The sequence below is a fragment of the Lissotriton helveticus genome, chromosome 10, assembly GCF_964261635.1.
Source record: "Lissotriton helveticus chromosome 10, aLisHel1.1, whole genome shotgun sequence".
Classification (NCBI taxonomy): domain Eukaryota; kingdom Metazoa; phylum Chordata; class Amphibia; order Caudata; family Salamandridae; genus Lissotriton; species Lissotriton helveticus.
Window position 1 is genome coordinate 819,252,915 of NC_136071.1, and position 24,187 is coordinate 819,277,101.

Consider the following 24,187-nt stretch of genomic DNA (forward strand, 5'->3'; position numbering starts at 1 on the left):
TCCTTGGGCACAAGTTTTAAGCTGGATCCCCAGCAAATAAATCTCTCCAATTGCGTTTTTTTCAAATTTCAAAGGTTTTTATTATGCTTCTCATTTTTCATGCCATTAATCCATTTGAGTTTTATGTCACTCATGTGGTAATATTTACAGTGATTTCATCGTTTTATACTTTCAAATTCGTACGTTAAAGTAGCCTCCCAATGCATTTCGGCGTCACAGCGCCTTTATCAAGGGATCTGTAAATCAAGGATGAAGTTAATTAGTACCACTGTACTATCGTCCACTATATACATCATATTATTCATCTTCATCAGTTCAACCGTCACAATTCACATTAATATTCTCAACATAATATGCATAATATACACTGAATCTTGTAAATATGTCTAGTTGACCAACTTACGCATTGCCTGTGTATCTCATCACCAAATAGAACATCGCACTTATATCGTCTCCCTAATATCAAGTTTGTCATGGCGTAGAAACGCATGCGTTTTATCCCTAAAACAGCACTGTGATTTCTGTGGGTATATTATAAGTTGCTCTAACATTACGCCATCTAGCAATGTGACTGCGTGACTGCATTATCGCTTTATCGCTTACCGTTGTTTCAAAAGCTCCATAAAACTGGTTTAGCTGCAGCTCCGCTGAACTCCGACCTGGGCGCAAGCACTCGTATTTATTCACTCATTGAAGAGGATACCACTGAATTCGCCACTAAGAAAACCAAGGAACAATATGTTAAGCAACTATTGTACTTAACCAGGAAAATGATCAACCAACGATACCATGCAAGTACTATGATTAAATATCATAAAGCGCAACGGATTCCGAGGGGACTCAGGACCCCTTTAAAACCATCACTGTGCAAAAACAGTAAATCTTTTGTGGAAAAATGGTACGCCATATTGAATAAATGCAGCCTAGACTTGATTTTACTCATTATTGAAGAATTAGCGAAGATTCTAGAAGAACTAAATGAGGAAATAAACACAGCTAAAGACGAGATGAGTAAAATGATGAGTAAAGAAGAAATAGACAAGACATTGGAGGAAATAAAAGAACAACTAGCTAAACATACACAGGAAGTAAACGAACGTAAGATTAGGAAGTATCGGAGAGATACTTTGGACTACAAGCTTAATGAAGTTTATTCATGGGCAGAGGCCTATGCCAGAAGACGTTACACCAAAGGATATAACTCTCAAACAGATACGTCCTCCACAGGGAGTGACACATCACAACAAAGCAAAACAAAAACAAATGAACCTAAAACAAAGGAATCTCAAAAAGGTACCACTGATAAGCCTTTTTTAGAATTAGGCCAAGATCTAAGGGAAGAACCAGGAGGAGCATCAGGCACAGTAAAAGAGAAAGAGAAGGATATACCTACAACAAAACAACCGAACCGAAGGAGGAAATGACAACAAAAGAGTCTGATAATGAAAACCTGGTCATTAACATATCTCATAAGTCTTTGAAAAGGACGGAAATACTGGTATTACAAAGAGGAACCTCTTATGTACCAACGACTAGAACTGATATCCTGGAACTGGAAATAAGCCTGTTCAAATTAACTAGGAAATTACGTTTAAGGAATTTTTTTGACAATGTTGTGACAGATAAAGCAATTGTTACTGAAGATCAACTGAAAGGATTGAAAACAAAAAGTACCTATATGGCTCCAGTCAGCCATAAAGCCATTGACTTATTTGAAACACTCTGTAAACAGGATATTCAAAAATTGGAATTGAATTATAAAAAACATCACGCAAACACATCATTCAATGAAATTAAAACAATCAAGAATATAAGTGAAGATGAATCTGTTATATGTCAAAAAGCTGATAAGGGCGGTGCCCTGGTGATACTAGATCGTAACTACTATGAGACTCAAATACATGAACACCTAGCGGACGTGAATCTGTATATGAAATTACAACAAAACCCGACTAAAGAAATTCAAAATATACTCTCACAAATTCTGGATAAAGCAGTTGAAAACGGAACTATAAAAGATAAAACCAAGCAATATCTTACACAAATAGAACCTAAAAGCCCACAGTTCTATATGACACCTAAAGTACACAAAGATCTAAAAAATCCTCCATGTAGACCTATAGTTTCAACCTGCAACAGTATACATGAGCCCATAGGCAAGTTTTTGGATAAATATCTTCAACCTTTTGCGATGGAAGCGAGCTCATACATTAAAGACACCACCGATTTTTTAAAGAAGCTCTCCTCTATCAACATCACGGAAGAACAACCATTAGTGATGGCGACCATTGACGTGAAGGCGTTATACACGTCCATTCCTCATATGTCAGGCCTAGAGGCAGTTGAAAAAGTTTTACTGAACAGCGAATATGATGATCTCATGAAAGTCTTTCTAATGGAACTTTTACACTTCACTCTCATGCACTCTCATGCACAGTTATTTTAGATATGGAGATGAATGGTACATGCAAAAGAGTGGTACAAGTATGGGAAATGCGGCAGCTCCAACATACGCTAATATCTTTATGCGTGTTTTTGAAGACACACATATACTAAACCAGGACTCATGGAAGAAACACATAAGACTTTATGTACGATTTATCGATTATATCTTTATTGCTTGGGAAGGCACCACAGAAGAACTATCACTTGAAATCCTGACATTGAACCTAATTGATGACCGCATCCAGTTTACCTGGGAGATAAGTGAGAAGCAAATCAACTTTTTAGATGTGGCAATAACAAGAGAAGGCAATAAGTTCACTACCTCTTTATTCAGGAAAAGCACGGATCGCAACAATCTACTTAGATACGACAGCCATCACCCACCATCACTGAAAAGGCACCTACCCTACTCACAAATGATGAGGGTTAAGAAGGTCGTCTCGGAACCCGATAATGTAGAGGAACAACTCAATGAAATGACAGAACGATTCCACAAAAGGGGCTACCCCCAAACCATACTCAATGAAGCAAGACAAAGAATAGATACGGTTACGCGAGAAGAACTTTTGACACATAAACCTACCATTAAAGAACAACGGATTACTTGCGTCAGTAAGTTCTCAACAGCCAGTCAAGCTTTCAAAAATATCATTAAAAAACATTGGTCAATTTTGCGTGCAGAGCCAGATTTCAAAGGAGCATTTGCAGAGGAACCGTTGTTTGCCCATACTCGGTCTAGAAATATTGGTGAACTATTAAAACCGAGCAGTAAGAGGAAGAATGTGATCAAATTTAAGGGCACCTTACCATGTATGAATTGTCACAATTGTCCTAACATCATGAAAGGTAATGAGTTACGTCCTCCAAACCTCAAAGAAAAAGTGTATCTGAAAGTTAATGGCACGTGTGATACAATGAACATTATCTATCTATTAAGCTGCCCTTGTAATCTCTACTATGTGGGCCACACAGAACGGAAATTAAAGATCAGATTAAATGAGCATAAAAGCAACATAAGAACAAAGATGCTTAAATCAACAGTAGCTATGCACTTTATGGAGGCCAAACATGACATAACTGATCTGAAAGCATGCATCCTTGAAATTGTACAGAGACACGATGGTTTGAACAACAAATCACAATTATTAAAAAGAGAAAACCATTGGATTTATTATTTGAGAACACTGAAACCGGGAGGATTAAATGAGAGAGTGGAATTTTTATGTTACTTGTAAATTGAAGATCTTGAACTTTATGAACTTTATGAATTTCTTGTCATGGAACTACGTGTCGATCATTTTGCGTCACCTATATTCTTAATATGTATTCTTAATATGTTCTTTTCATGACACTTTTGTTTTCAGAATTTCTGATTCTTTGAATGCATTATTGTCGTAACTTAATTAATTTAGCGCATTGCATCCCAAACCGCTTATATATCTAGCTGCGCACCCGTTGTGGTGTGTTTACATTGAAATTATCCTCTGCCCCTTTAAATCACCGGTGAAATACATTTCCCGGCATCCCTAACCATTAAACATAGACGGTAAGCTTCCTGTGAGCAAAACTTTCCCGCCCGCGGCTCTGTGCGCCCAGGTCGGAGTTCAGCGGAGCTGCAGCTAAACCAGTTTTATGGAGCTTTTGAAACAACGGTAAGCGATAAAGCGATAATGCAGTCACGCAGTCACATTGCTAGATGGCGTAATGTTAGAGCAACTTATAATATACCCACAGAAATCACAGTGCTGTTTTAGGGATAAAACGCATGCGTTTCTACGCCATGACAAACTTGATATTAGGGAGACGATATAAGTGCGATGTTCTATTTGGTGATGAGATACACAGGCAATGCGTAAGTTGGTCAACTAGACATATTTACAAGATTCAGTGTATATTATGCATATTATGTTGAGAATATTAATGTGAATTGTGACGGTTGAACTGATGAAGATGCATAATATGATGTATATAGTGGACGATAGTACAGTGGTACTAATTAACTTCATCCTTGATTTACAGATCCCTTGATAAAGGCGCTGTGACGCCGAAATGCATTGGGAGGCTACTTTAACGTACGAATTTGAAAGTATAAAACGATGAAATCACTGTAAATATTACCACATGAGTGACATAAAACTCAAATGGATTAATGGCATGAAAAATGAGAAGCATAATAAAAACCTTTGAAATTTGAAAAAAACGCAATTGGAGAGATTTATTTGCTGGGGATCCAGCTTAAAACTTGTGCCCAAGGAGTCAAGCCAAATCACGTCTTGCCAGTATTTTAAACTCTCAGAAGGTGACACTGGTAGGCACACGCAGATGGGTGCACACAGCTATCACTGGTGAACAGTGTCTGAAGCTTGCAGTAGTGACCAGCGCGAGCAGACGCTGTTAAGAGCTGGCACTGGTCGGTAGTGTGAAGAAAGGGCACTGGTGGACAGTATTGTTTAGTTGGCAATGGTTGACAGATGTGAGCGGAGTGAGGAGCTTGCACTACTGTGAGGACGAGGGTCAATTTTCAACCCAGAACTTTGCAAGTTTACTAACTTACCATAGTGCTTAGAGGCATTCAATGTGCAATGTGTGCTTCCCAAAAATATATCACCGATGAAAATAGAATTTCCTGACACAGTGGTCTTCGTAGTTCTGATTTGCACTAGAGTAGTGGAAGGCATAAGCTCGGTCGCATTTTGTCATTTGTAACATCAGACACAAGGGCGTGACATTTCACAGTCTGTCTGAAAAGTAAAAGATATCCCAGTACAAAGTCAGTCAGTGTTGCAACGGTATAGAAATGAAGATCGAAGGGCTTCAATACACATTATGACATTTTAAACAACGAGGGGCATTCGAAAAACATGTTTAAAATATACAGCCATTTCTTTCAATCCAAATTACATCCCAATCTGGATGTTCGCGTTAACAGCGCTTTACAGTAGGTATTTAGCACATTTCTATGCGTTCCCTGTTTTTATGCTGAAATGGGGTGTGTGGCACAGAGACATGAAGGGATGTGTTGCGCTTACTATCCTGAAGACGTTAAAAAGCTTTAAAACGAGTACAACGCTACTGAATAACCCGAGATTAGTGGTTTAGCGTTATTAGCTTTGTCAGAGACTGAGCAAGAAAAAATAAGTTCTCGGCCCACCACCCACAGGCCCCAGCAAAAATTAAGCACTGCGATGCTACACAATATCTGAGCTCTCATATACCGGTACTATTGGTGACCTAGAAGCCTCAGTGATGTTCAAGTGTGGTTCTCCTTAGGTAATTTCTCTCCACTCACTCAGGCCTTCCTTTATCTCCGTCAACATTTTGAAAGGTTACTATTTTTCTCCTCCAGAGCACGTTCCGTCGAGAGTAAACAAATGTTGCTAGGAATAGTTAAAGATAAAAAAAGTTCTCTTTGACCAACAGCATCCTCATCCTGGGGAGAGGATGCGGTCTGACGGCTAGAGCTGTCGACTTTGGTGCAAATCACTTAAACTTTGGTGCAAATCACGTACCCTCCCCAGGCCTAACCAAAAAATGTTGTGTCCTTGTGTAACTTAACTGGTGCTCATGTAAAGCGCTCCAAGACCTTCAGGTCGAGTTCGCGCTATATAAATCTGCAACAAAAAAAACAAGAGCCGACCCACACCTAGGATTTTCAAATGGAGCTTGCGGTATCAGTGGAGATCAGATGGTATGAGTGTTATGAGCTGCAGTTGCACTGTTAAAACAGATGCGTTCATATGTTGAAGTTGTCATCACCGCAAACATGCACTAAATGTAAATATGCTCCCTGAGTTCCACGACTCACTATCACTTTGGCAGAAAACAGCCTCCTTCCCTGCTTCGGCTGCGCCCACGGTTATCTGGCCACAGCCGCTCCAATAATGGGATTTGGGGATTTAATATCGTAGACCACACAACCATCCGTTTGCCCCACCCATACTTTTTTTCCCAAGTCTAAAGAAGCCAGCTAACTCATTCACATTCAGTGGCCCCGCCCCTTTTTCATTCAAGCCGGAAAGCTTGCGGGAAGGAAACCGTGAGAACCCCCAAAGATAAACAGATGAGGTGAGGGGGTTGGTACACATGAGGACCGCACTGAAGAGCATGGACGGGAGCTCGTCCGTGGAAGGCGAAGCCGGGACCTGAAGCCCCTTGGCCTCCGTGAGTTAAGACCGCATGACCGTTTGGAGTTTGTGCTGAGTTGTTGTTAAGGAGTATATTTTCGCTCGGGGAGTAGGGTGCAGTAGATGCGTCTGTGACTCTGTGAAAAAGCACCGTGTCACAAACACTGTTTTTTCACGGTACGTTGCATTCCGAGGCAGCGACTGAAACAGCACAAGCAAAGGACACTAAAAGCCAGGCGTTGATGTTATTGTCTAAATAAGCGCTCGCCATTTGTCTCTAAGCTCCGTCCTTTTCAGACTGGGCGCCCGACTTCCTGCTGGGGTAAAAGGTTCCTTATCTTCTTTATGGGGCCATTTGGACCCATAAAGAAGATAAGAAACCTTTTACTTAAGTAGTAAGTCAAGGAACCCAATCTGAAAAGGACGGGGCTTAAAGAGAAAGAAGAACGTCACTAGGACCTCTTCTCCAATGGCTGGCCAGCCAATGGAGAAGAGGGGCGGGGCTTAACCCTCGCTAGTGAAGTTCACTCTAAGACATAAAATCTCGCGACTGCGCATGTGCGCAGTACGCCACGCGAGACCTAAAAAGTAACTCCAGGGGCGAATTAAGTAAATCCTCCATGGCTTGTCTAACAGCTATGTGTACGAGTGAATCAATGCTTCAATCTGATCTGCCTTCATAATTTATGGTGAGTTCAGCTGCAACCAGGCCAGGGTTAGTGACTCCATTTCCCCTTTTTTTTTTTTTACTGAGGGTAGAGGTGGTTCCTTCTGCAGGGGTGCAGCCTTTCCCATAGTCCATCCCTCTGCAGACTGAGGCCCCTATTGGAAATCAAAGGGCCCTCCCTAAGAACTCCCTGCGCAATAGGGATGGTTAGAGTCTCATTAAGAGTTACATTCCAGGGGGGGTAACTAGGGGGAACACTAAACCCTGGTTGATCAGCTGGTCCTCAGCATTTTGAATTTCTTGAATCAAAGCGGAAGTTAAATATGAAATTTAGGATTCAGAGTTCCTAGGCAGAAGACTACACGGTTGTTTGCGCCTACCCATAGTGGTGACAGAAGAGTAGATGCAAGAAGGGTGGCCCAGCCCAGCCTCTTCTAGGCTCTGAAGGGCCCACCTTTGGCCTGGGCTTTGCCCAGTGTGGGCCAGGCGCGCTGACGCTCGTCCCGCACTGCGGCAGTCCGGTAGCGATTATAAGCACCTCCCGGCACGGGAAATCTCGTTGGCTCCTCCTGGTGCTTTGGTAGCTGGGGGATGTAGTCCCCAAAGAAGCGGGCCAGCGAGTGGGAGCAGCGGTATTGGTCTCCCGCGCTGCGGGAGCCTGGACTGATTTTAAGCATCACCAGCGCAGGAAATCTCATTGGCACTTCCTGTCGCTTTGATAGTTGGGGGATGTAGTCCCCAAAGAAGCAGGCGGCGCCAGCAACAGCGGTATTAGACTCACATTTGTTTAAACCAGCTGCTTTCACCTTAATCCATCACTGCTCATTTACTCCAGCTTGCTTAACAGGGAAATCTTTAAATTCAACAGCTCCTACTCCAGCAAAATGGCATTCAGGAGTCCCTCACTTTTACTTTGCATGTTGAATGGTAGCACTGTAGTTATTTATTAGTACTCCGTGTTATAGCTACAGTAGAACACAGGATTCAAATGACAGACTGCATCTGGTGTTGTAAGTGTATGTTTTATTTTGCTTGTTAGAAATTTGTGTCGCATAGATTAGGAAGATAATTGTGGATTTATAGAAAATGCTTTCATGTTACCTAGTGGTAAAAGGGTAATTGGTCTCTTTCCGCGGTGAATGGTTGTTTAATTGCTTCAAAATAGGAAAAAGTAAAAACCCACAGGATTAAATATAATTCATCAGAAAAAGACGTTTTAATTTCACCTGCAAATTCGTGTTTCAGTTGCTTCTGTTAAGGTTAATGTCTGGAATGTATTAATGCCGCACAGTAAGATATTTGTAAGTATGCAGTACACTATTATTCACCGTGGTTTCTTGCTTGAGAATGGTGCTTCCAGAAGCTTCAAGGAATGAACACGTGGTCAGCCTAATATGGTACTTGAGAAGACAGCTTGTAGGACTTGACTGAGAGCAAAGAAAGACACCATTTCTGCAGGGTTGTTTTCTGCATCACTGCATGTTATAGTATTTTACTAGGGTAGGAAAAAGTGGTATTAATTAATAAGACGGTCACATTTGCTTTCGTGCATGATAACATCATGAATTGGCAATTAATTATATTTTGAGTAATTCTGCCTAATATCTATATGTTCTTTTCTTAATTAACCTCTGAATTCTTTAAAGCATGTACATCCAATTTGTGTCTATATTTGTGTGATAGAATTTCAAAAATCTAGATAACAATTCCACAGAATTAGCGTCATGAAAAGATGGAAGTTGTTTTAATCGTTATGAAATACGTCATTTTAGCTATGTGTAACAATTACCTTTTATCTATTTCTTTTTTATAAAACATTACATATTCAGTTTAGAGAACAGGATGCAAAAGTAGGGAAAACACCAATAATTTGAGTAAGTACAAATTAACCAGTTTTTCAGTCGGCTCGAGGGTACAATCTGCTAATGAGAGCCTGTCTCTCGATCTAGTGAACTAGATATAGGGTCTTGGTCACTGGCCAAGAATCATACAGCAGTAGCTGGAAGGGAGTGTTCGGGGGTGAAGGAATAATCGTGCATTCAGACACAAATCGGAATGTATTGAAGAAGTCTAGACTTTGGGCAGTATGAAGAGATTAAATTAACAGTCCTTCTGAAACTCAGGAAGCTGTTCTGGGGTTTTTGCTGTTTGGATAAAGTAGTCACAGAGAAGATCCATGCACATGAAGGGATATGCCACAATGTTTCTTGCATCTAGTCAGATAACTGGTTGAGTAAGTTCTGTTAAACTGATATTCTGGAAGATGGAAAACTAACCGCTTGGACAGGTAGCATTAAATGACTGTGTAAAGCCTTATGGACAAGGTAGAGGCATTTGAAGTGTGACATTTTTTGGGGGGGGCGCCAATGGAGAGATGTCAGATGATGTTGGTCCTGGAAGCATTTAAGGAATTGATTGAGTAAATATTAAAAAAAAAAAAATCTGCAGCAAATTGTCAATTAGAATAATGTTGCTCACATTTTTTAACAATAGTTCTGATGTTTACTGCATTTCCTACACAGTTTTTGTATTACCCCAATTTCCTCCCTTCAGTTTCTTCTGCTAGTTCATAGAACATTTGAGGCAGGAAGTATCAAAGAAGCGAGGTCGCCAGCACAGTCACAACAAAAGTCCTCTATTGTTATAATATGTCCAGCAGTACCCGGGCTATCTTTTATCCATTGCTTCTAGGAATAATTCCTAACAGCGAATCAGCTGACAAAAGCCAATAATTAGTAACACATTTATCTCTCCTCACTTTAGGTAATGCAGCTAGGAGCAATGCCAGTGCTTGTATCTTTTCAGCAGCCACCCGCATTACAATATGAAAGGTTTACAATCTGACCATAGAGTAATGAGCTCCACGTGGTTAAGACCTGGTCTAGAAAAGGTACCGTCTCTACAACCTTTATCACTGATACAGAGAAACCACAAACGTATATCCATCATAAACTCTTAGGGACTGCTTTCCAAAGTGAGAGGATTTTTACTACACTTAAAAAAGACACCGATCTGGGTAGCCCGAAACATGCCAAAAGTGAGTGATTTGGAGATGGAGCTGAACTGGTGTTAGTTGGCAGAACGCACGATCTACCAGGGTAGAGGCTGCCCAAAGAAATGGGAACAGATTTCGGGACATTGGCAAATATATAGAGGTTTATGAGTGAGTTATGAAATTACATGGGTCGCAGACTGAAATGCTGTATCTTTCCCAATGAGAATTGATAACCTCAAGCACACTGGTCCGAATATTTGTAAACTGTTGATATCACAATGTACTGCTGCTGTGATGTTTGTAATAAAAAGATTAAGGAAAAAAAGTCACCAAACTGCCATCGTCAGAAGTATGGGGCTAAAATCATTATAACCCTGTTGTATTTGGTACCTACCTGTTAACCTCAATTAAATATGTTTGCATTTTAAAAATACACCAAACTTGTGAATGCAGTATTCTGACAGTCTGGGGCATTGTGTGTATTCGAAAATGCACCAATAAGAATGTAACACTTTTGCAGTCCTGTTCTGGTGGCATTTACCTTTTCACAGAGCTTTTTTGCGTGCCAGTGTAACACTTGGCTATGTCTACACCTTTGTCTATCAACCCTACTTTTAATAATTTGTGATTTACATCTGAAAAGCATCCTCCTCACACCTTTTTTTGTGCACCAATTGTAGGTCCTGCAGTAGACTGGTGGGCACTTGGAGTTTGCTTGTTTGAATTTTTGACGGGGATCCCTCCGTTTAATGATGAAACGCCAACGCTAGTATTCCAGAATATTCTAAACCGGGGTAAGTATTTTGCTTTTTAAAGAGTATGACTTCACGCTCTATTGATTGAGTTTACATTTACATAATTTGGTTTACAGATATTCCTTGGCCTGAAGGAGAAGAAAAACTGTCCACGAACGCACAAAGTGCAATTGAAATTCTCCTGTGTATTGATAGTACGAAGCGAGCAGGACTTAAGGGTGAGATTTGTTGCTTTTGTTTTATTCCCTTCTATGCCGTTTTTAAGAAGAAAACAATCCAAAATGCCCCAACCTCGTAGTGGTTAACAAAGAATACAACCCATCCAGTGTGCCTTATTTGAGTGAGAAAAAAAAAGTGTGAGCATTTAAGTACCTCTGGACTAGCCATGAGCAACTCTGAGATAGCCACCTAAGTATTCATTACTTAAGGAGGTCACAAAATATACTGTAAACCCTCTTCCTAGAAGCCCCTTAAAACTGTGCCTCGGCTTTTTCAAGTTCTTTTATGAATATGACTCTCTTAAACTATTCTGCCCAGAATGCGTGTTGTAAATGGGCTTCGACAGGTTTGGGAGATCAAAACATAAATGCCTAATTTCAATTTGCTAAAAGCTTCCGCCGTAAATAACTTCCAGGGAAAGGGGTATGGTACTCTCTTTCTTGATCCTGGCAGATGTTTTGCTATGAGTCAATGCCTTCACTATGGAACAGTCCTTAAGAAGGCTATATATTTTGCTGTGTATCCCAGACAGTAACTTACTAAAATCTACATTAAATGAATTGCAAAATATTAAATAATTAAAATTGTAATCAAATGGTTCACATTCAAAGGTTATTTATTTCTACTTGTTTCTCTCTTGGTTTTTTTGTCTGCACCAGTTGTCCTTTGAAAAATAGATTCTACATACATTCTACTGGGTTTATATGGAAGTAAATGAAACATGTAACCATCAGCATCCTTGGATTTATGCCTCCATGTACCCTTTCAATTTAGTTCTGCTTTTAAAGTCATTACACTTTTTCTAGCTCTGGAAATTAGAAGAAACAGGCCAAGTAGATATTTTCATCTCATTGTGCAGGAGTGCAATTCCTCTCCCAGGCCTCTACGCAGAAGACATTTTCTAAATGTACCTGGGATGGTTACATGTTGGTGTAGCCACCTCTAAATTATTGGCACCAGTACTGACTGACCTGCATCTTTTTTCTTGGTTTCTGTAAGAACAAAGAGGGTGTTTTGAGGTGGCGATGGGCTTCTGGCGCATTGAGCGTTTCTAAAGTTTGTAACATACACATTGAAGAGGATAGACGGACACAGTCATGAAGGGAGCAGCAATTTAGGGAGGTGACCCAAAAGCATTGATGTTTTCTTTCGCTGCATAGAAAAGATTCAGCCCATCATAGTACCTCACTGGACCTTTTTAATGCAATTTGTGTGTCAAGCACGTATTTTTGATTCACTTTGTCCCCATTCCTCTGTGCTTGGAGAATGGAGTAAACACAGATTTGACATTAATAGACCTGCACTGCTGGTAATATGGCTCTGAGAAACTCTCACAGCTAATAGATTTAATGATTTGCAGGTCATGAGTTTGAAACATTTTAAGGTTGACATCAGCCTTCCATTTTTTTTAAGGCAATGAATTGAGTATAATTCAACTTGCTAACTTATCGGAATACATTTTCAGTTTGCAGACTGTTAACATATAATAAAACAAGTTACTGCTTCTTTAAAGGATTATGATGTTGCAAACTAAACTTACAGTTCAGGTGTTGGGAATCTTGCTCACTTTCCCAACACACACAAAACATCTTCGGCGGATATATGATCCGTTCCTATTATTGTTTGGTCTGTAAAGACTTTGCCATGCTGCCAACATTTTCTCAAGCTTACGGGGGATCTTCTGGTTTGAATAATCACCTTTCTGCCCCGATACATGATCAAATTTGAGATTGCCATCTGTCTTTTGTAGGTCGAAGGTGATTTCCTCAGATTCAGCCAACATCTCTCTTCGCAGTTCTAAAGCCAAAGTAGCTTAGAGTACGTTTATTTTTTAGTTAACTCTACGTTAGTTGGATTACCATATAAGGAGAACTATTGAGTTAGGGGTACCTCTGTGCCAATTGCTTCGACTAAATCAGTTACCACATATTCCTAAATTGTGCTGATCGGTCTCCATGGCCAAAAGGTGTTCAGAAAAGCACCCTCTTCCTCTATGCATCTCAAGCCCTTCTCGTTTGCTTTCAAACTCATCTTTTATAGTCTAATCCTAGGAAAGCAGGCTCCTTGTAAGATCTTTAGTTCGCATTATGGTAGCCTCCTGATCTGTCGTCTCTAGAGCTCATGTGTCTATCTCCATGAAGTCCTGATGTGCTGTAGGCAGTCGGATCTCTTGTTAATTAGGTTGTGTAAATGGTCACTATTGCTGCCTGTTCAGCTTTCCTGGCAAAATAATATTTTTCCTAGAAACTTCTAGCCACATATTCCTTATCTTTTGAATTTCCTCAGACGTCAAACTAGATCCGTAAATATTTCAGCTGTACCTCTGTTCACCAGTAGGTAGTGCCATACTGCTCCATTTCTGTCCGAAAATGACATTGGACCTAGATAGGCGCCACTCCTGTGCGTGGACATCTGTACTTTTCTTCTGCACCAACAGATGCAGATCCGGAGCACCCTCTGGTCTCGTTGAGACACACTAGCCTTGTATTTTTGTTTAAAACTTTTTCCAGTGTGCAAGGGATGTCAGCCTCTAAAATGACAGGTTTCAAGCCCCGTAGAAACTGTTGCAAACAAATATCTGTGATAGATCCCCATCAGGTGTGCCTGTGGTGTTTAAGGTTGCGCCAAGACTTCAAATCCCACAGAGACTGCATGTCGATTAACCTAAAGGCCATCCGGGAACAGAGTGATAAAACTTTACATCGCCAAGCACAAGAAAACTCTCCACTGGGACTGCTCGAAGTCCCACTCCATGTCCAAGGTTTATTATCGCAGTTGTCTGATCCGCTCCAGAAGTCGGTCTTTGTTGTGCTGCAAGTCCTGGGGCAGGCGTAAAAGACATAAGAAGTTGAAGTGGGATACTGCTTTCTCGCGCCACTTGCATTCATGTCAACCTTCCATTACAAAGTCGGATGATCCTCCCTGATAGGCATGCCCTTTGATGGGACTCACCTATTCAGGGACAAGGCTGATTCTGTTCGTGAGCATCCTAAGGAGAGCAGAGCTACTGCTTATTCTTTGGGCCTTTTAGCCACACCAGCTGCAATAGTTTCTCCATCCCATAGATTTGGCTGAGATGCCTCCAGCCTGTCCAGCCCTCTTGGGGACCCATCAGTTTTAAGGACGTGGTTGTGGTGCCCACTGCCCCTGTGGCCAAGGTCAGCGATACACCCAGTTCACCAAAACCTGCATACTTACCCACCAAAAAATAAAAGCATGCCCTAACAGGAGCAAAGTCAACTGTCAGGAGGAAGAATCTACCGCTCCTGCACAGGTTGGTAGGCAGTAACCTCAGACAGGTGGGTTCTGCATCTCGTTTGCAATGACTACGCTTTACCCTCCCTTTCTTTCCTGCTGCACCTTTCACCATATGCCTCCCATGACTTATGGGGGACAATCGCTCCATTTTGCGTTGGGAAGTACACAGTCTTTTGGCCAAAGGGGCCATTTAGTGGGTGCCCGCGCCAGAAGTAGGTTGCAGTTGTTATTGCCGCTACTTTCTGGTGCTCAAGAAATATGGAGGCTCGTGGCCTATTTTAGACCTGCTCCCTCTCAATGCCTCAAAATGCTGAGTTTGGCCCAGGTCTTGTCTGCTCTCAACTCTTGAGACCGGATGAAGGCAGGACCTGTAGGGCACCTCATTCCATATCCCTGTCATGCCAGCCCACTGGTCTTACCTGTGGTTCCTGGTGGGACAGGAGCACTTTTAAGTCGCTGTTCTTTCTTTTGGTCTCACCAGTGCCCCTCCAGTGTTCATTAAAGTGATTACAGTTGTGGCAGCACACCTTCAGAGGGCAGGGGTTCTAGTCGTCCCCGACTGGCAGTTGAAGGTGTTTTTATTTTTTTGGGGCAGAGTTTTATATAGCGTGAACTTGACCCGAATTGGGTATCCGAACGCTTTACATAGCACCAGTTACGTTACATGAGGACACAAATTCATTTTTGTTTGGCGCGGGGAGATTAAGTGATTTGTCCAGAATCACAGGATGCCGAGACTGGAACCCAGTTCCCCAGATTCGAGGTCCACCGCCCTAGCCGTTAGGCCAACTCCTCTCCCCTTCATTAGTCTTCCTCTTCCCTTCATTAGTCTTCCTCTTCATCCTAGACAATAGTCAGCCACAATTATGATTACAAAAAGAGAGGAAGAGGAAGGGCAGCCAAGCATATCCTCCCAACATTTATTCACTAACACAAATGGTGGTTGAGCTCAAGCACCATTTGTATTAGTGAATCTTCTGGCACCTCCAGACTGTGACGACCCTCCTGTCTACTTTGGGGTTTGCTATCAACATCACACCTTAATCCTTCTCAGACACTCCCTTTCATCTGAGCCATTCTGGATACAGTTTGGTTTCGTACCTTTCCCCCTGGAAATAGAATTCAGGACATTCAGGGTATGATTTTGATCTTTCAGTCCCGGATTTCAGTGAGACTAAGTCTGATGCTGCTGAGACTGGTGGTCTCTTACATGCTGCTGGACAAGCACACTAGGTGGCATTTACGGTCTCTGCAATGGGATCTCAAATCTCAGTAGGCCGAACATCAAGGGGACCTCTTCGACCATGTTCAGATTTCGGAGGAGGCTGCAATAGATCTTCAGGGGTGGTTACTGGTAGCAGGGGGTCAGCAGCACACCGCCATCCCTTTTCCACACAGAGCTACCAGTGGTGACCAATGTATTGCTTCTGGGTTAGGGCGGCCATCTGGGAGAGTTGAAGATCAGAGGGCTCCAGTCTCCAGCAGAGTCCCGGCTCAATATCAACCTTCTTGAATTGAAAGGCCATCCACCTGGCATTGAAAGCCTTTCTTTTGTCCATCAATGGGAGGCTAGTCGAGGTGCACATGGACAACATCACCGCCAAGTTGTACTGCAACAAACAGCAGGGTGGGCTCACAAACCCTATGCCTGAATGCCTTTCGCCTCTCTAAATGGCTGGAGCACCAAGACTTCTTCCTGGCGCTGAACAACCTGACAAGCTCATTGAATGCTAAGGCAGATAAACTCCACTATGCCTTGTGGATCATGAGTGGGAGTTACACCCAGAGGTGGTGCAAGGTCTCTTACACAAAGGAAGAGAACCTTGGCTGATCTGTTTGCCACTGCAGAGAGCATGCAACCGTAGTACTTATGCGCAGTGGCATTTCCAAGGTGTCTCTTGCTCAGATATGTGTTCCGGCTCGAGTGGAAGCTTGGGACGTCCGTATTTCTTTTTACCAATACCATTCCTGCCCCGAGTTCTCAAGAAGATCAGGGCAGTACAGGCTCAAGTCGTCCTAGTAATCTGGACTGGGCATGGATTGTGTGGTATCCAGAACTCCTGGGCTTAAGCATATGTCCTCCGATCAAGACGCCCCTCCAGGAGGACCTGCTGTCGCAGCACCAGGGCACAATTCAGCACACAAGCCTTTGCAATCTCATGCTTGGAGATTGACAGTGACAGCTGAACACCTCTGACCATCCTCCTGAGGTGGTTGATGAGATCTTGGTAGCCAGACGACCCTCGACAAAACTGTATACGCCTGTCATTGGGGCTAATAGGTGTTTGGTTTGGCACATGCCAGATTAACCCTATCCAAGACAAGTTGTCTAACGTTCTGATGTTAGCATTGACTCTTGCCTGGCAATGGCCTTGCTTTGGGTACTGTTAAAGGTTTTCTTTTGGCTGCCTTATAGTTGCCAGATCAGTCCTCATTGTTCAAGTCACCGGTTGTGATGCAATCTAAAAGGGCTGCAATATATATTACCCCCTTCTCCATTTGTCATGCCCCAATGGGATCATAATCTGGTTCCAGACCTACTTAATGTGTACTCCATTCAAACCATTTCACAGCTGTCTCACGGCTCTTCACTATTAAGACTGTCTTCCACATTGCCATCTCCTCAGCATGGCGTATGAAGGAGCATCAGGCTGTATCAATACACCATACACTTCCTTATTCCCAAACAATCTGATTCTGCAGACTCTGTCTTCTTTTTTGTTGAAACAACATTTCATGTCAGTTAAACTATCACCCTGCCGGCGTTTTATGGTCTGTATCACCCTTCTACAAGGAGGAGAGACTCCACCACTAGGACCCCAAGAGAGCACTGACCTTCTATGTAGATTGTACCACAGAACACCAGGTGGACTATCAGTTCTTTGTTGGATTCGCTGTAGTGAAAAAAGGCAAGGGTTTGCAGAAGCATACCATCTCCCACTAGATCGGGCTCTGTTTTAAGATCTGCTAAGCATTGACTAAAAAGCAGCTTCAGGAAGGACTGTGTGCTCATTTTACCAGGGCGAAAGCTGCTACTACTGCGTTCTAAATATTTGCCAGGCAGCCACATGGGCATCCCTCCATACGTTCACAAAGCACTTTTACCTGGACAGCTAGGTGCATCGGGAGGGGCATTTTGCCTGCTTGGTCCTGCATGACTTTCGGGTTTGAGTCCATTCTCAGACCAGCCTCCAATAGGTGCTGCATTGGTATCTATTGAAAAGGAGAGGAATTTGTGGCTAGAAGTCTCCCTCAGAAGAGCAAACTACTTACGCTCTTTCTGGGAGAGACTAGCCACAGATTTGTCAGCAACCCTCCCATCCTCCATGCTTGGTGATTGTACTCTACTTATTTTATTTTATTTTATATTCTTATATAGCGCCTGAATAAACCCCCAAAGGGGTATCTCCGCGCTTTGCCAGTAAGAATAGTGCTCCAGATGGTCTTATTCAAGGGATAGTACATCAAACAGGGAAGAAATTAGTTACTGGTAAATAAGTATGTTTTTAGGGTCTTCCGGAAAGTCAGGTGACTTTACTTATTTACTTTACTTACTTATTAATAAAATCCCAAGTCTAGAAATCTGCACAATGCTCATAACTAATTTGCTCTTGGGAGTCTGCATCTGGGGATGCAAAGCAAATGACAGTGCACTGGGGTGCCGCCTATATAGGCCCCACAAATCATTTCTAGAGCAAAACCACAACAGTGCTGAGATGTACTGCGCCATCCACTGTCTTGCTGAGCTACTGACGAAAAGTTTCTTGAACCTGGTGAATAATCAAAAGGCGGGGAATCTGTGACTATATAATGTCTCTACCAGAAAGAGTTTTACCAAAGGTAAGTTACTTGTTCATCCTGGAGTTGTTTCCTCCAGAAGGTTGAGCCAATGTAGCAAATCCTATAAGGTGGGGAGTTCTCAGAGGGCACCCTCCGCCCCACACCATTGAGCATATTTCTGATTCCAGATCATCTGCAAGATCGTTTACAGGGTGTTTTGTACTGCATACAACAGCTTTGGTAGGATTATTTTAAAAGTAGTTTCTCTGGCAGTCCGTCTAATAAGTAGTTTGCGCCAGTGTTGTACCTCATTGTGACAGTTAGCTAACAGTACCTGTTAGATTTTGGTCTAGAAATGCTGTTCTGAATCATGGTTTTTTTTGTAAGCTATCTGTTTTGGTCCAGGAAACCTGGAGTGTTCTCTAAAGGCTTGAAACATAGCAAGTATTTAGGGAATGTTCAGAGAGTTTGCTCCGTTAAAAATTGCCATCTGCATAGAGAAATATCTTTCTGTTCAATGCCTAAACTGGATCCACTGATTCGGATCTTCTGACCTGATCCAGCATGCCAGGAGTTCTACTGCCAGTTCCAACAAGAAGAGGGTGGGATGGAGCGAGTGCAATCCTGCCTAAATCCCCTTTCTCCAAGACAAAGTCCCAAATAATACCCATTAACCTTTCCAGCCACCAAGGATTTCGTATCAAGCAATCTAATTAAGGCCCACCTCTTCAGCCTAAATCAGGACCATAGTTTGGTATTGCCAGTCAATGTAGTCAGATGCCTTTTTATTCCAAGTCTATTTTATTTTATGACGTAATTCTACAACCTCGTATTGAGGCCGGCCACGTATGGAATAACAATTAGATCACAAGTCTCATATATGAAAACAGGTTAACACAGCGCCTTGCCTACAACCCTCGTGGGGCCGGCCGCGTGGCTTAACATCAGCTGTCGTAACTACCCAATGCATACAGGGCCCAAGCACCGGGCCATTGGGGATAGGTAAACGGGCAACTAGCCCAATACTTCTGAACGTCCCGACTGGGGGCAACAGGTACGTGAGAAGTCTAGAGATAGAGAAGGAAAGGAAAAAGGTGTGGAAAAAGGGTAGGAAGCGAGAGACAGGGAGAGTGTCGTGTGGACAGGGTGTGCATGCTATTCGATGGGGGGGGGGATGTCTGCTAGCTAGAGGCAGCCTCAACCGCTCTCGCATCTTGCAGGGCCTCTATGGAAGCAGTCTACTGGGGTCTGCGGGAGTGACAGCGTCTTCAAAAAGGTGCAGAGTTCTGAGTCTAGTGGGCATGTGTCGCGCACGTCTATTGAGCAAAGGTAACGTACTAAGGGCTTCCAGACCGCCCCAAAGCGCGTGTCGCGTGCTTGTATTCGCGCTGTGAGGAGCTCCATCCCTAAAACGTGCCAGAGCCGCACAAACCAGGAGGCTATGGGAGGCGCTTCGGTACTTTTCCGGTACAGGGCTATAAGCTGCTTGGCCGCTTCCAGCATTTGGAGCGTCAAAATCCAGTCGCTGCGGGTGAGTGCCTTGAGATCGGGGGGTCTAATGCCAAGTAGAATTGTGCTTACTGCTTCAGGCAAAGGGAACCCCAACACCCCTCTAATGTGACTGAGGACCTCCTTCCAAAAGACAGTTAAGAGCGGGCAAGCCCACCATATGTGCACGAAATCCCCTGTTGCAGTCCGACATCTCCAGCACAGTGGGGAAACAGTGGGGAAAATCTTGTGCAACCGCAGAGGAGTGTAGTACCACTGGGTTAAAAGTTTGTAGGCGTTTTCCCTCTGCGGGATACTCCGATATATCTTGGGAATGTCTCTCCATACTCTGTCCCATTGCAAAGGTTCAATGTCCGCGTCAACCGCTAGTTGCCATTGGCGCTGGTATGGATGGGTGGGTACAAGCGGTGGATGCTGCAAGATGTGATAGATCGGAGTAATCAGCTTTTTTTGTCCCCCAAGGGAGCACGCTATCTTTTCAAAAGGGGTGAACGCTCGCGTGGCTGCTCGACTCATTTCCTCATTAGAAACCCAGTGGCGCAGCTGTGCATACTGTAGCCGTACCTCCGGTGGCAGTCGGAACTCCTCCCGGCATTGGTCAAAAGTTTTGAGTGTGCCCCCTTCAAAGAGATCGCATATCACCCTGCAGTCTCCTTGCGTCCATTTCTCGAATGCTCGAGATTGATGAGCCGGCGGAAATTGCGGGTTCGCTGCTATGGGAGTGTGTGGATACGGGAACGTGGTGAGCCCTTTGGACACCGCAATGTTGTCCCAAATGTCTAGTACCGTCTTCGTGGGTACCGCCATGTACGCGCTCTTAGAGCGGGCTGTCCGATGAAGCCACGGAAGGTCCCAGATAGTGCCTCCCGTTACCGTCCGGTCCATATGTAACCATCCTTTTTCAGTCTCTCGCACCTCCCACTCTACCACAAAACGGAGGTGTGCAGCCCAATAGTAGTGCACTAAGTTGGGACAAGCTAAGCCCCATCTGTCCCGTGGTGCCATAAGGATCTTCTGTGAAAAACGGGATCGCTGACCGCCCCACACAAAAGACGTGAGCTCGCGTTGCAGTCCCCGTATGCAGTGAAGCGGGATTGGGGTGGGAAGGCATTGGAACACGTATAATATTTTGGGAAGAATCGACATTTTAACAGCATTGAGCCGGCCTAACCACGACAGCATCAGAGGCTTCCACCTTCGTAGGTCCTCTAGAACCGTTTTTCGGCATTCCCGCCAGTTCACTGATGACCAGGCGTCCAAAGAGGGGGTCAGGGTGAGGCCCAAGTATCGAATATGGAGCTCAGCCCACTGATAGGGCACGACTTCCTTCAGAAAAGGGATCTCCTCCGCCGGGATGGTGAGGTTGAGAGCCCAGGACTTATCATGGTTGATCTTGAGGCCAGAGGCCCTCTCATATAAGTAAAGCACTCTATGGATGGCCGGAAGAGACTCCCGGCGGGCGCGTAAGAGTGAGAATCAGGTCGTCTGCGAACAACGCTACCTTGTTGTCCCGTCCCCTATGTACTATTCTGTGGATGTCCGGCTCGCGGCGTATCATCTCCGCAAGGGGTTCCACTGTGAGGGCAAACAATAGGGGCGAGAGGGGACACCCCTGCCTAGTGCCCCTGTGTATCGTTAGCGGTGGTGTTAAGCCGCTGTTGACCCGGATTCTGGCCTGTGGCCCTATATATGGGGCCATAATCCATGGGATCATCTTCGGGCCCAGACCGAATTTGTGGAGTATCGCCCTAAGGAAGGTCCAGTCCACCCGATCGAACACCTTCTCAACGTCCAGGGACCGAAGGCAAGCCGGGATTTTCCAGTGGTGCACCTTCCCCACGAGGTGTGTGAGCTTACGTACGTTATCTGCTCCCTGTCGGTCTCGGATGAACCCAGCCTGATCAGGGTCCACAAGCCCCGGCATATTGAAGAACCGGACCTTTCGGAGGTCCAGCAGCGCAGGGGATGCCTGAAATCTTTGAGTTCACCTGTCTTGTTAACAGAGACACGGAACACTCTATTCATGAGAAAGAGTAAGTATTTAGCTGCAGCCATGAACAGTGGTCCCAGAAGTACAACACAGTAAGTTCTCGGAAGACTGCTGCTTCAATCCGCAGCGTACAATCTTATATAGCAAGGGGCACACCTTACACATCAACCAATCAACAGTGACTTTTTTGTTGACCAGAGCACGGCGTGATCATCGCATGCTCTGGATTTCTCCACTCTTGCAACATCTCCGAGCGTAAACATATCCCGTGACTTGTTCCACTCTCCAGAAGGACAAACCCACCCAACCAGCTTAACCGCAAACATAAGTCACCAGGCGGGGGCTGGGACCTTGCACAATCCCTTTGTCTGGGACCTTGCACAATCCCCTTGAGATCTCTCGTACAAACAGGGAATGGTTTGTTTACCAAGCGCTGCACCCTTTCAGAGACAAGGAGCGACCAGCGCGTACTTCAAAGCCAGGCCTGGGCAATGGCAACACAAAATGGAGGCTGGATAGAAAAACGGATGCGGTATTAGAAATTTAATATTTTTTCAGTCCCCCCTTTTGCCATGCACAGGTAAATCTAGTCTGAATCCACATCAATGGCCATGAATTGTGAGACTTGTTCCTGTAGCATTATTTGTGCATTTTCTTTGTCCCTATTCATTGGTCGGGGTATGCATGTTGTGATGCAAAGGCCGCAGATGGCTGGGCCGCATTATAGGCAGAGGCAACAGGTGACTATCACAACTAGAATAGCTCCAATGAGTGTCATAATCCTCCAACCCCAGGTGGATAGCATTCCCCAGAACCATCCTGTTAATGACCAACTTCCTTCGTCTTGATGGATAGACTCAGCTATCTTATGCAATTTTAGGATGGCCTGGTACACTGGGGGTATTATCAAGAATATAAACACAACAACTAGATCCGATCAATTTGCATACGCCTCCGCGGTCCGCAAGGATAATGTCTAGCACCATCCTATTTTGGAGTGTGACAAGGCGATCGGCAGCAAGTTCTGCTGTAAGATTACTCAGAGCTCCAGCCGTTTCATTGATGGTTGCCTCTACAACTCGAGTAAGGTGCCTTATGTTTCTACTGTTGACCATCGGGCCCCAGAATGGGAGGAACCCTTTTAAGAAATCTACTACTTCTTGCCTGCTGTATCTTCGACAGACACCACTCCTCTTTTCTGGATGTGGTGTTTGGTATCTGCCGTATATGTAGGGGGCATCAGCCGAGCGATATAACAGGTGCCGCCCCAGTTACTGGGCAAAGAAGTGTAGGCCTTACTCCCACACACAAAATACGTGTTGCGTGAGGGTACCATGCGAGGCCAGTGTGTTCCATTCAGAGTCACAACATACAGACATCTGCTGGTACCTTTGTTTTTTGATCCCCCTTTCTTAATGCAAAATGGTGCCTGTCCAGATGCTACTAAGAAGGTCTGTCCTTTACGAGAAGTCTTATTAGAGGGCAGGAAATACAAGTCTGTAGACCTGTTCTGGCGGTCAGCATACTCCGACTTTTCACTAGTCGTCCCATATACCCTTTTCCCATCTGGCCAACACAAATGGTACAGATGTGACCCCAGTCCCAATACGTCCGTATTGCTTTTGTTAGTACTAAATGCCCAACTGGCGTTCAACTCCCACCACGCACTACAAGAGCCATTAAAGGAAAAGGGGAGGGGGATATATGGTACCCCGGTGTTTACAGAGCTCGGCAGGAGGCCGCAAACCCAACAATTTGTTGTATTAATGGCCAGTTGATGTAACATAGAGACAAACGTATTATTGCGGAACTCGTTCCTTCTTGACTCGAGATGTGGGGATAGAGTAACATGAGAATGCATTTCAACAATGACCTTGGTGGTGGGCTGTGCAAGAATCACATGAAGCACCCATCCTATACAAGAAATCATACCACATATTAGGACCAATATTATTAAAGTCACAATACAGCGATTATGCAATAATTTACAATACTTCTTTCTCTTCATTTTTACTTTGTCCATTGTCTTAGGGATTGCCAATCCCATCTTCTAGGCGTTGCCCGTGACTGGTGGTTGTTTCACTCAGCCGTGATTATTTGCAGTCCTATGATCCTACAGGTCCCGCAGGCCTAATGCCACTACTCTGGTCACGAGTCTGAGGCTGCTATCACGGCCCTGCAACTTTTTAAGACAGAATATTGTTGGCAAAAAGTCATAGACCGAGTTACTGAGGCACTGTTGAAGTGTTTTTGTTTAGTCTTGGCCTCAAATTATATCTCTTTGAACCAGGTATAGTCTGATCTTCGAAAAGGAGATGAGGCTCAGTAGTGTCCAATTTCAATGAGGATGGCACCGCTGCTTGGAGAATCTCGTCGTCCTCTTTTTCAGTCCTGGTATACTCTAAGTGCGCATCACTGAAAGGCACAAATCTTGGAACTTTTTCG

General features: G+C 43.9%; 1 protein-coding gene across 2 annotated transcripts in view; it reads left to right on the forward strand.

Annotated features, from left to right (window-relative positions):
- The window catches only part of MASTL (microtubule associated serine/threonine kinase like), a 293,083-nt gene that overhangs the window by 241,479 nt on the left and 27,417 nt on the right, over positions 1-24,187 (forward strand). For both annotated transcript variants that reach the window (XM_078663403.1, XM_078663404.1), the window contains 2 exons: positions 10,912-11,025; positions 11,103-11,204. In XM_078663403.1, the coding sequence (XP_078519529.1) occupies positions 10,912-11,025; positions 11,103-11,204 (216 nt within the window). The remainder of the gene's footprint in view (positions 1-10,911; positions 11,026-11,102; positions 11,205-24,187) is intronic.